Here is a 12,809-nt window from a genome sequence, read left to right as displayed (position 1 = left end):
AGGAGTTATAAACAAAGACCAACTGACTTGTCAGTGTTTGGTCTATCTTAGACCCATCCCTTCTTTTTCATCTCTCACTTTTGATCCAAGATAAAAGAAGAGGGCGTGACACTGTACACAAACACACAAGGCTGCCTTTTGAAGGAAAATACATTTTCTCTTGTATTCAACAACAGTTCCTATTTTTTGAGTGCAAGAACTGAAACAATGGTTCAACCTTGAATGCAGAACCCAATATCTGATGATTGTATTCATTGTGAAGGTCTTTGGGACACAGTGAAGCGTGAATGATTCTCTTGTTTGTGGGACGCTGTTGACAAGTTGACGAATTCCATACAAAACTGCATTGGTCATTAGTGTTAGCATTATATTGAAGAATGGATGGGAATTGGGGGTGACGCTCACTGTACATGCATTGTGGTTCCATAATCTCTTACTCGGCACCTGCAATTGCACAATAGCCCCCGCTGTGATTGAGTCTTGAGTGACAATGGGAAACGCAAAACAAAAGGATTATTTAGAAAATAGAAGTAAACATGCAGTGATTTTATCATTGCTTTTTTTACATTAAAAAAAGGAGATAAGATAGTTTTGCATGACCCCAGTTGCTGTTTTTGCATTGATTGGAAAATTTGTGTTTTGATATCTGTATGTGCGAGTCAGAGAGAAGGTATCTAGTTCATTTGAATAATTTCATTCAACATGAATTGCCATTTGCTATTAATTAAAATGACATACACTGCCATTCACAAGTTGAGGGTGAGTTTTTATTTTTTGGAAATGTCTCTGATACTCACAAATGGCTCATATTATGAAGTCCGATTTTAAAATAAACTGTTTTCTATTTGAATATATTTTAAGTTGTAATTTATTCCTGTGGTTTATACCAACATTGTTAAAGAAAAAAAAGATTCAAAAGTACAGCATTTTGTTTGAAATGGAAATATTTTGTAAGATGATAAATGACTTTACTTTTGATGAATTTAATACATCCTTGTTGGGAAAAAAGTATTAAATAAAAAAAAAAAAAAAAAAATCAGTAATATACAATATAAAAGGTAGAGGACCTTGTTTTATCCGTCTGGAATTGTAAAAAAAAAAACAATAATAATTGCATAATGTGAGTTTACTAAAGTAATGTCTATACAAACATTTAAAGCTATTTCAGGGAAATGGCAACTGGCAAGTCACTACATTTGTAAATATAGATTACAAACAAATTTTCTTTGGGCCAGGAATGTGCATTTAAAGAAGTTAAATACAGTACTTTTTAGTACTGTATGATTAGCAATGTAAAGGCTGTGGTAGTTGGCAATTGGTATGCTCTAGTTTTCGGTAGAAGATACTGTGGGTCGTAGCAGCATCTGTGGTTGTGCAGTGAGTTTAGACACTGATGTAGACAGGCAAGCCTACAGAAACTGCCTGGGCTGTAAAGCAGACTGATCTCTAACACAGGTGACTCAGTGCTGCTTTGCATTTCAAACAAGCCTGATGTGGCCCTGGAGGAAGTGCACATACCTACAGGCATACGCATGCACACTCAAGTGTAAACAAGTTGCACAAGTAAACATATGCACACTTTGATTTTAACAAGTCACACTGTGTCCTTGACTTTTAGATGGCAGTGAAACTGCCCACTACCAATAGTTAGTTTTCACTATGGAGGGGGTCAAATTCATGATGAAACGAAAATTAGACTATTGACAAAATAAATAAAAAAATGTAGGGAATTTGGGTCTGTCCATCAGTTGTTGTATCTTTTTGTTCTCTGCCTTGAGCAGACTTTGTTTTGACTTTTTGAATTGAAGTATGAAGTATTGAAGTGCCTGTATGTTGCTTCAGGCAGTTGTCCTTATCCCTTTTTTATTATATTGTAGTTATTATGTTTGGACATGGAGTGATATATAGATATTGTTGGTTGTTTCCTTGAAATCCTATTGGCAGACTCCAGGTGGCATGGATTAGGCCTGTTTACTAAGTGGTAATTTGGACAAGATGCTCTTAGATTCTGCAGATGTTTGGATGTGAGAGTAAGAATGAGGGAGAGGTCTTTTTCCCCTTCACTTTTTTCTCTTTCCTTCTCCCGTGTCCTGAATATTGTCTGATACATTCATTAGGATTCTAAGTGTCTCCAAGCTCTTGCTCCATTGCCCTGAGGTGCGTTCTCAGGACTGCTGCGCATGAAGCAAGATGCCACGGGAGGCCGTCGTCATGGAAATGAAGTGGTGGGGATGGGGTCTGTTGAATGGATCCCATATTTTCCCTCCATAGGTGACAAGAGTCTATGCATGTCTTTATCTGTGTTTGTACTAAGTGCGTGTGTCTTTTAGCCAGAAACAGACCTGTACTGTCCCTTAAAATGTAGCATTTTGAGAGAGAGGCATGTATTGATGCTCATTTCAACCTCATTTAAAATATACCTTCTGGTGACAGAAGGTGTTGACGTAGCCTAACAAGAATACTTTTAGGTTGTAGCATTGAAAGGGCAAATAATTCACTTGTGCTGAAGGACGTTTTTAAGATAAGAGGGGGCACTGTATTTGTCTTTGTCCAAATGACTTTCAAAAGCAGAAAAATGAGGTTTTAGTCTAAATGTGATCATTAGTTTGACCGTTCACTGATACCTACACTGCACTTTTTCCCACCAACAGTTGTTAAATTGAAATGTCGAGTAACATTTCACCAATACATGAGTTTTGCTTACTAAAACATGATTCTCTTGTTTTTGTCATCTCTCGTTCTTTCCCACAGGTGATTGTGTACTCAGGCGACAGGGCCTTTGAGCACTACTATGAACCTCTTAAAGGAAGAGTCCACTTCAACTCCCCTGACCCTAAAAATGGTGATGCCTCCATGAACATCATGGGTCTGAAAGCCACAGACACAGGAACCTATCAGTGCAAGGTGAAGAAGGTTCCTGGTATCAGCAGCAGGAAGTTCCTCCTAACCGTCATGGGTGAGTGGAAAAATATAACTTTAGCCGAAAGTGGCATTTACAAGCTTATCTCGAAAACCAATCTCTCTCTCCAACCCTGTCAATACAAAGATGCTTGTCTTATTTGGAGTTGGTTTGAGAAACATACTCCATTCTTATTTTCTTTTCTTCTGGAAGGTGAGCTGTAAAACTTAAGGGAAAGTCCTGAGTGATAATGTATTGATCTGCGCCATAAATGCACAGTAAAGTTTGATTTCACAGGCCCTCTGACATGCCTTTCAAGGTCTGCATTGATCGATGTCAACAGCAAGTGTGACATCAGTGCTGCTTCATGTGTGAAATATCACCTGTTCCTTGTGTTGATTAGCGCCAACACAGAAACGCCCTAGGCAAACATGCACGCCAAACAAGGCCATCAGAAGCAACTCCCCAAACATTATGATGACAGTGACATCACCTCCCGAAACTCAATAACCACACAACCGAGATGTGTATTTGCATTGCAGATGCATGAATAGCAATAGCTGAAAGATTAACAAAAAGAAATAGGAAAAAGAAGAGAAGGGGAACAGGAAAAAGGCTTTAATAGAGGTGAAATCCAGTATTAAATGGACCATCCACCAAGTGATCTGTGTGGTGTACTAATATTTATAAGTAAATAAATTAATTCATGAGTTTAATAATAATGGAGCTTCCACAAAAATATTAATCAGCAGAACATTGATAATATCAAATCAACATATTAGTGATTTCTGAGGTTCTTTTAAATTGTAATAATTTTAAACCGTATTACTGTTTTACTGTATTTTTGATCAAATAAATGCACCTTGGTTCCCCAAACTTAGTTTTTGCTATGGTATTCAGAATCTTTAAATTTCAATGGTATTGACCAGACACAACGTAGTGTAAGTGAAGTGTTTGGTTGATTGATTGATTGATTGATCAGTGTCAGTTCACGAACCAGTGATTGGTTAGCCAAAAGACTTTATTGGATTTAAAGTTCACTAATTTATTAAAGTGAAGGACTGTTTGGCAAGAGCCGACCTGGTGATTGGAGGTGGACCACAGTAAGACAGATGGAAGGACACAGATTGGTTGTGCTCTCAGCAGTTGATGAATGCAGCTGTTCTCTCTTCGCCTGTTCCCTTCATTGTCCACCCTCATCCTATCGCTGATGACCGTGGGGACTCTGTACCTGCATTCAGAGCAGATGCTGTCTGGCTGCGTGCGTGTGTTCCTTACTAAACGCGTCTCCATCAGAGATAGCAGTCCAAGGGCATTCACTTGAAGGGGCTGTATATGTGCTACATTGCCACCTCAGAGAGACACGGCTCTGCTCTAGTGATGCAGAAACGGAGAGAAACAGTGCTTTTAGTAGGCACAAGCAACTTTCAGCTCTTTATCTTCAAATTTGTTCTCCACCAGACAACTTCAAATAGGTTTAGGTACAGTTTAGGCACAGTTTAAAGGGCTTGCAGACATCTGCTCTTATTTTAATACTATTTATATACTCTTATAATTTTTGTTAATATTTTTAATTAGCTTTTATTTTTTTATTTTCAGTTTATTTTGTCATTGTTGTATAAATATTTAAAAAAATATATTTTATTTTTATATTTAGTACTTATTTTAGTTTCTGTACTTATTAGAACGTACTTTTAAATTAATTAGATGCCAATGCAACATTTCAATTTTTTTTACATTAAAATTTTCATCTAATATTTGTTTTATTTTAGCTTCATTTCAGTTACTGAAAATTATTTGAATACTTTGCTAACAATGCTGTTCACTTCACAAAGACTGATGTTCATTTAACAGCCCCACTGTCCTGGGATTCTCTTACTTTTTCTTGAATTTCTATTGCAAACAATAAGTGGAAGTTCATTAGGCTATACGTTCATTGTCCCAGTAATTTTTACAGTAAATTTGTTTGAAACATTGGAAAGTTTTAAAATGTTAAATTAAACCTGTCTCATCATAACTTATTTCACAGACTGAATGAAGCTGTCTACAACATTTTGTTGATGCCGTCAGTACTTGTAAATGACATGCTTCTTCAAGATTAGTAACTATCTAGCATTCAAGGTGGAAAAAGTAAATTCATCTTTTCCCAGACAGCAGAAAATAAAACTGCTTGACCTTTTTCTTTTCACGCCTTTATGCGTCTGTAGTTGCATCGGGCAGTTTGACTTTTTCGTTCTTGTTTTTCTTCTCGCCTTTATGACCAGTCAAGTGTGATCACCTCAGAATACCGACATCCTTGCCTTGGTCACACTGCTAAGCTGAAAAACAGCTTCATCTCATAGAAAATGTCTAATAATAATACCAAACTGTTTTTATCAAAGGGATATAGATGGTTAGTTTGTGTGTGTGTGTGGGGGTGGTTGGTTTAAGCATGTGCATTAGTCAGTCTACACCTTGATTTCTCCCGCCCACCTGTCCATCACCACACATTTAATTTCTCCGTCAGAGGAAGCTGCTGTGCTCTGACCCCTCATCCTATTAAATTGCTGTTCAGTCCTGCCTGCTGTTAATCCTCAGGTCTCTAAGCCTCTGTCCCATCAGCCCCAGAGATCTGTTTTTACAGCTTCTATTATCAAACGATGGAGACTCAAATGCCAACACCCTGCCCAAGGTTGGGAGGAATCACAGAGAGCAACTATTGACATTCTTCTGTCTGTCTTGCCCTCTATCTCTTTATTTGTGTGGACTCTATCTCCCTCTCGTTCTGTCTCTTTGCCCTCTCTACGTGGGGCTCTGTATCTGTCTCCTCCTGGTTTTAATTTGAAGTTTTGTTTGTCTTTGAATTCTCATGTCATCTCCTGCCAAGCAAGGAGGTGGGGGGGGGTCTGTTTGTGCAGGCTTTGGTTTCTACACAGAGCTCCCTATGTTCTCCACCCTCCCCATCCAATCTCTCGTTTTCTTTCCACATCTCTATCCCTCACTCCCTTCCTTATATACAACGATTTCACCCATTTTCCCTGCTGTTTTTAATGCATATCTCTTTAGAAAACACATGCTGTCTGTCTTACAACACCCAGCCTCTTTCCCACCCTCTTCTTCATCTTTTGTTCGCTCTTTTATCTCAAAGAATGTTGACACCCACTGCGCTCTGATTTTAATTAAGTTGATTGACAGCACCTGTAATAGCAGCAGCTGTATCCATTACCGTGATCATGGCTTCCTATGCTGTGATTTTAGTTATGATGCAGCGAGAATGAATATGGGTGGAGTGTGAAAGAAGGGCCTCAGGGACTCGTCCTTTATGTCCATGATGCACCATATGCGAGACGAGAGATGATTTTGAGCTTTTAGCTGGTCAGAGTGGAATGATGATGATTTTTCTCCTTGAGATAATTGCCTAAACTTATGGTATAATGTATAAAACTTTGCTATACTCATATGCACTGTGTAGTTTTATATGCACAAGACAATACACTTCTTTAGCATGATATCTTGTATCCTTAAATTAGTTTTATGCCTTTGAGTGTTTATTATCTTTTATGCATTCAAATTTTTTTGTTAACTTAAATACTTCTAGTTCTTAATACTACTGCTACTACTACGGATTAAAAAATATTATTCAAATTTTATTCACAGACAATTAATTAATTTCACCATGTGATTGGAACGATTTATATTGCTGACTGATGAGTGGCTCAAATCTAGCATTTATACATGAAACTGCTGGTCCTTTTATTCGTTTTTTTTCTTTTTTCTAATGATCTCATCTTCCTGTTTCCTCTCCCACAGTGCGCCCCTCTAAACCCAGATGTTATGCAGAGGGTCAGACTCATGCGGGGAAAGATATGGTGTTGAGGTGTAGCTCTGTGGAGGGCACACAACCACTGCAGTACATTTGGGAAAGAACCACAGGCAATAAACTGCTGCCGCCCCTGGCAGTGCTGGGTAAGTTCCTTTTGACTCATGTACTTTGAATTTTCATTATTTTTTTTTTTTTTTACAATTTTGATAAACTGTCATAACTGTCAGATGCCTCAGTTAAAATGAAGAATCTGTCTGCTGCTGTGCACAGATCCAGTCGGGGGCACCATGAGTCTGAGGAATGCGACTGAGACAGCTTCAGGAACATACAAATGCATTGCTAAAAATCGTGTTGGAGCAGAAGAGTGTTCGGTGGAGGTCAACATCACACAACGTGAGTCTTCATTAGCCTGCCTATTCCTCTTTTAACATTTAAAATAGCAAAATCTGAATTTTGTCTGAAATCTAAAATAGCAAAGTCTGAAGTCATCTTTGTCTTTCCCTCATTGTCTGAATACAGCGATGTGGTGAATGGACTTATGGGTAATGTCTTACACTCTAAACTTGTTTATTTCAAAGTCTCTTTCTCTCTGGCCCTTTGCAGCCCCGAACACAGCCGGCGTCATCGCAGGTGTAATAATCTGCATTCTGCTGGTTCTCATTCTTCTCGCCCTCCTCCTCTTCTGTTGCTGCCGTGCCCGCAACAAGAAGAAGTACGAGAAGGAGATTGCCTATGAGATCAGGTACTACACACACACACTTGACCGTAATCCTTAGGCATGCCTATGTGAACCTTTTCCAAGAAGACCCCAATTAATCATATAAATAAGGAGTTCTTGAGAAAAACATCTGTTAGTGTAATTCACCCAGAAACACACTGAATTATAAGAACACCTGCTTTTCCCAACTGACATGCTGTCTGGAGCCAACGGTCTTCAGCATAATAACGAAAAGAACAAGAATGAAAGAGAAAGGGAGCTCTTGGCCCAGATGCCATTTGGTACATGTCACTGTCCCTATGTCTGTATGATTCACTCAGCCTCTTCATTCAATCACAGGCCTGCCCTATGCTCACTGATGACCAAACAAAGCTGATGGCCAGCAAAACTGACTAGTGATGGCGTCACTCTTCCCCTCTTACCTCTTTTGTCTTCAAATGAAAGGCTGGTGTAATCAGTTCTGTGCGTTTGTTTGTTCAGTCGATTCCTGCTCTGTCAGTGCCTCCCCCTCTCGCTCCCCCGACCTATTGAAATGGCATTCCTCTCTGTGAAGGGGCAGGCTGTGGGTCAGGCCCTGTATTAGGCCCCCCTTGGACCCCAGCGCTGGACACTCCGTCTGGGAGCCATTCGCTGCCTCACATAGGCCATGACAAAAGAGGATTATCCAAATAAGCCAGCTTCTCTTAGAGAAGACCCCGCTGTCTCGCTCTCGTTTGCTGTGTTCTGTGCTGTAATGGATTATTGCTGCTGAATGCTTGTTAATTTGGAGGATGGGGGAAGAGCAGGCCCAGTGGGCTACACTGGAAATCCATCCATTGCCTTATTCAGCCAATATGAGGCCTAAGTGGCAAAGCACCAAAACAAACCAAAGAAATCTTGACTCAGCTGTAATTCTAGCCTCATTGTGCCCATTCCTGCCTGTGTCAAAGTTTGATTGTGGTGCAGAGGGAGATGTTTTGTTTGAATTGACCTACACAGTGAAGGGGTTTTGACTTTCTAATGAAGCATGCTTTCAAACTCAACAAACAATGGTTGTATTTCAGTGAGATTTAACTTGTTTTTTTTGTTTGAAAATTGCCTAGTTTGGTCAATATCACTGTAGGGTGCCTTTTGGTGTCCTGTACATGTATATATCGTTTGCCATGATAACTTAACATAAAATGACTATGAAAGGCTAAGTTTTAGGCTAAGTTTTTATTCATAACAAAAGCATTACATGGCTCCTTAGATGCATTTTCTTGTTTTCTTTTTTTTGTGTGTGTAAGAGGATGCATGTTATTTTGCTATGTCCCATGCACTGCTCATTAAATTTGAATGATAGTAGAATATTGTCAAATCATAATATATATATATATATATATATATATATCCTATTAATATTTTGGTAAATAAGAGATTACTCAATTTGAGTGTATTGATCATTTGGTAATAAAAACTATATTTTTATTTAAAAAAAAAAAAAAAGAAGAGTTTTTCCATGTCCCTTGAATGGTTGTCTACCCTGTCGTATTGGGAAATCCGCCCCTTTAAGAAAAGGCCATCCCCTTCAGTGACATCAGTACAACAGATTTTTTTGTCTCTTCAGTGGCAGGAATTTCAACATCTTAGGTGAATAATTTGGTGACTTTTCAATTGACAAATTAAAAAAACAAAAAAACATTTACATTTTAAAAATGAAATGGAGAACTGTTATTTTAAGTTGCAACAATATTTCACAATATTACCATTTCTTACTGTGTTTTTGATCAAATAAATGCAACCTTGGTTAACATATGAGACTTTTCAAAAACATTTAAAAAATCTTAACAACCCCAAACTTTTGAACAGTAGTGTATTAACAAAACTGCATAAATTTAGTCTCCCAAATCAGTCATATGGTACAACCAACAGTTATGTGATCTAACCAACAAGCCAAACAAACGAGCAAAAAGGAAAATAGTAAATAGTACTAATAGAGTATATTACCTATGTAAATGTTGTAATTTGACCATTTCGTGACAATTTACATTTAGTTATAAAATGCTAAAAATCTTTCTACCTTGTTTTTTTAAGTGCAGAAAGAAGTCTTATGGACTCCCTCTTTGGTTTTGATTTAACACTATTTTCCCTCCCTTCCACAGAGAGGATGTCCCCCCTCCAAAGAGCCGTGTTTCTACTGCACGCAGTTTCACCAGCGTGGGCAGCCAGCGCTCCTCTCTGGGCTCCATGTCACCCTCAAACCTGCACGAGTACACCAAGCCCCAGTACGACAAGATACCTTCTGAAGAGTACGAGAGGCCCCCTAGTCATGCCCCTATTCCCCCACCCAGCAGAATGGCTGGCCCCAACCTCAGCCGCATGGGAGCCATCCCTGTCATGGTCCCTGCCCAGAACAGGGATGGGTCCATTGTGTAAAGCTGAACTGGGATCATTCGCCACACAGTTTAGACTGTCACTATTCTATTCATTGTTCTAGCGGAATTTGTGAAGGAGCAAATGAAGGTTTCTGCAGAGAGTCGAACTCCGCTGTACCATCTCTGATAATACAATTTGACTCACAGAACTTCAACAAACATTAACAAAAAAAACTTTATTCAATAGGATGCGGAAAGGTGATTGATTCACCTGCTCCTGTTTTGTAAATAATGCAATGCATGATGTTCTTTTTTTTTTTTTTTTTTTAAATAGAAGGCCCTGTCTAATATAAGGCACTTGAATTGTTTGCCTGTTAAGTGTTCTCCAGAGATTAAATGAAACCCATTGAACTAAATGAAATGTATGTAGAACAAACCATAGTTCTTGGCTTTAGATGAAAACTCCCAAGCTATTTGTTATTCTTTTTGCTTTTTTATCAGTTTGAAATATTTTCAGGCAACTTTAAACCATTTATCTATGACAATTATTATCTCTTTATGCTACAAAAGCCTGGTAAAGATTTACTCAAAGTCTGTGGAAAATATGTGGGTTGGCTTTGGTTTCTGGATGAGATTGTTTTTAAAAAAGATAAAAGCGTTTGTTTAGATTAAAAATTATTTACATGTTATTTGTATATATGAACATGAAATTGATTTATCTGGCAATGAGCGAATACTGTGATTCTTAACCTGCTTTGATTTTTATGGACCATTTGGCAGTTGTGAACCCCCACCGGTACATGTCAGAGTGATTAGTGTTCAAGTCTCTGATTGGTTGTTTGCTTATGCTTTGATTGGCTTGTGACACCCAAACGTCCACTTCCCCCAAACCTGCAGCATAGTGGTCAAAATAAATAAGATTAAGGTTTTATTTCAAAAGATGCTCAAAGGCCAACGGCACCAGTCATCACCAATCCTCTACCCCAGCCATGCTAATCCTAAACCTGCATTTGGCTTTAAAGCTGATCAATTTGACGTTAGTTTGTAATTGATTTATTAGATGAAGGACATTTTACTGAAGGATTTGTTGATTGCACAATAATTTAGACCAACTGAAGGAGGTCAATTAAACGGAAGATTGTCCATAGATTTTTAAAAGACTTGAATGTTTATGAATAGTGTATTTATTAGGATTAGTCGTAACAACACTCTTAAGTCACCGTATTCACCACAGTGAGTGTCATCAGTCTTGAGAAAACATACTTTCTTATTGTTTGTGTTACTGTATATTTCATCCCGCAGGGTCACCCTAATGTTCACTCTGTGCCTTTTAAACTTTGGGTGTAAAGAACTGGTGGCACTGGTAGGTCCATGTCAGCAGTGTAAGGTAAATAACACATGAACAATCATTTAAAGTATATTTTGATTAAGGATGAGTTTTAATGCAAAATTTTACATTACTTGATTTGTTGTCAGTTTCTATGCTACGGTTATTACTCAATATATGTATAATGAACTGGTTTTTTTTTTTCTCATAAATGCTGGATTTGGTTTCATGGAAGGGTATTGTGTATGCTGACAACTATATGCTGTCTGTCTGTGTTTCTGTTGTACACACACAGCAGTCTTTTCACAATCTGCTTGTCTTTTAACCAGGGTTCCTGTTGAATGTGTAAATATATTTACTGTAATGTTTGGTGCGATTGATTGCGTTTGTCTTTACGGCTGTAATATGCTGCCGCTTGGGCTGTGAATTTGACAAGAGCATGATCAGGCTAATCATCCACCATCTGGATAAGGTATTATTAACATTTATTATGCATATGTTGTCATTACCCAAAATCACACGCACTTGTGATTTCCCTGGCTTTTATTTATTAAGCCTGTAAGAATAGAGTTGCTGTTACAGGATCAGTTCAGCTTGTTTAAACATGTAGACTAATGCCAGTGTAAACATGGAAATCTGATCTTTGATCAGCAAACCTTTACTGCTAGCTGTGCGAGTCGACTTCCTTGAATCGAATCATCTGTTTTCTGTTTGGATGGGGCCCATTTGGTATTTCATTACAGTAGAGGTTAGGCCAGTTCTCTGTACAGTGCCATTTAAACATATAGATACTCTCCTTACTAATAAGAGACAACTAATGATTATTAACTGTAGATGTTTTCTTAAAAAAAACTACTAATAATTACATTAACTTTTTTTTTCTTCCTATTTGTTTGGTTTGCACATCATGTAAAATCCTCCATTTTCTTTTTGTGTGCTTTTGTGATGTATTTTTGAATAAAAATGAAACCACTATCATTCCATATACTTTCACTGAGATATTCACTCATTCCCCCCCTCTTCATCCTGCTCTCCGCAGGCTACTGGTGGTACTGTCGCATTTCAGGGTGATTAATTTTAATCTCCCGTTGATTTCCACCTCTAACTCCAGGTGAGGCCATTCTCTCGCCGCCTAATGACCGCAATTAATCAATGACTCGCAAAAGCACCGGCGGCTTCGCTGACCAAGAGCAACAGAACCCGAAGCGATGGTGGTCTGTGTGCGTGTGAAAAACTCGGTGCATGTGGAGTGGTGCCCTTGAGGGTGCTTCATAAAACATGCTGCCTGAGTCAGTCAGCCGAGTCATTGCAAATAACTAATTTGTACCGCAAGCTCAGCCATTGTGTTGGTTTAAGACGGGTAAATCAAAGTGTAGAAATGGGTGACAAATTGCTTTGATTAGACTGAGGGTCAAATAATTGGCTTTTAAATAACTCCTATGTGGGTTTAAATAAATCAACAAGTGAGTAATACATTTGTTAGGGTTGCAAAAAGTGCTTTGCGTTCTATAACGGAGAGTAACTCTAAAGGGTTCGTTAATTCACCCAAAAATAAACCCAAATCTGAATTCTAAATTCAGATAAGGCACACTGAGAAAAAAAAAAGAAAAGGTGTAGAAACAATTTTGACTCAGAAATTGCTAGTACATTTCATAATTACAAAGAAATGTCAAGTAAGTAGTATTTTCTTGCAAAACAGATATTTATTTACAATTTAAAAAAAATAAAAA

General features: G+C 38.1%; 1 protein-coding gene across 1 annotated transcript in view; it reads left to right on the top strand.

Annotated features, from left to right (window-relative positions):
• Nucleotides 1-12,072, top strand: part of cxadr (CXADR Ig-like cell adhesion molecule) — a 56,232-nt gene extending 44,160 nt beyond the window's left edge. The window contains exons 3-7 of the mRNA XM_058788664.1: nt 2,752-2,956; nt 6,689-6,844; nt 6,972-7,094; nt 7,305-7,443; nt 9,540-12,072. Of these exons, the coding sequence (XP_058644647.1) occupies nt 2,752-2,956; nt 6,689-6,844; nt 6,972-7,094; nt 7,305-7,443; nt 9,540-9,813 (897 nt within the window). The 3' untranslated portion in view covers nt 9,814-12,072. The remainder of the gene's footprint in view (nt 1-2,751; nt 2,957-6,688; nt 6,845-6,971; nt 7,095-7,304; nt 7,444-9,539) is intronic.
• Nucleotides 12,073-12,809: the final 737 nt, after the last annotated feature.

This window comes from Onychostoma macrolepis, chromosome 10 (genome assembly GCF_012432095.1).
Source record: "Onychostoma macrolepis isolate SWU-2019 chromosome 10, ASM1243209v1, whole genome shotgun sequence".
In the NCBI taxonomy this organism is placed as follows: domain Eukaryota; kingdom Metazoa; phylum Chordata; class Actinopteri; order Cypriniformes; family Cyprinidae; genus Onychostoma; species Onychostoma macrolepis.
Note: the sequence above shows the minus strand (reverse complement) of the source record. Positions and strands in the feature narration are given on the sequence as shown.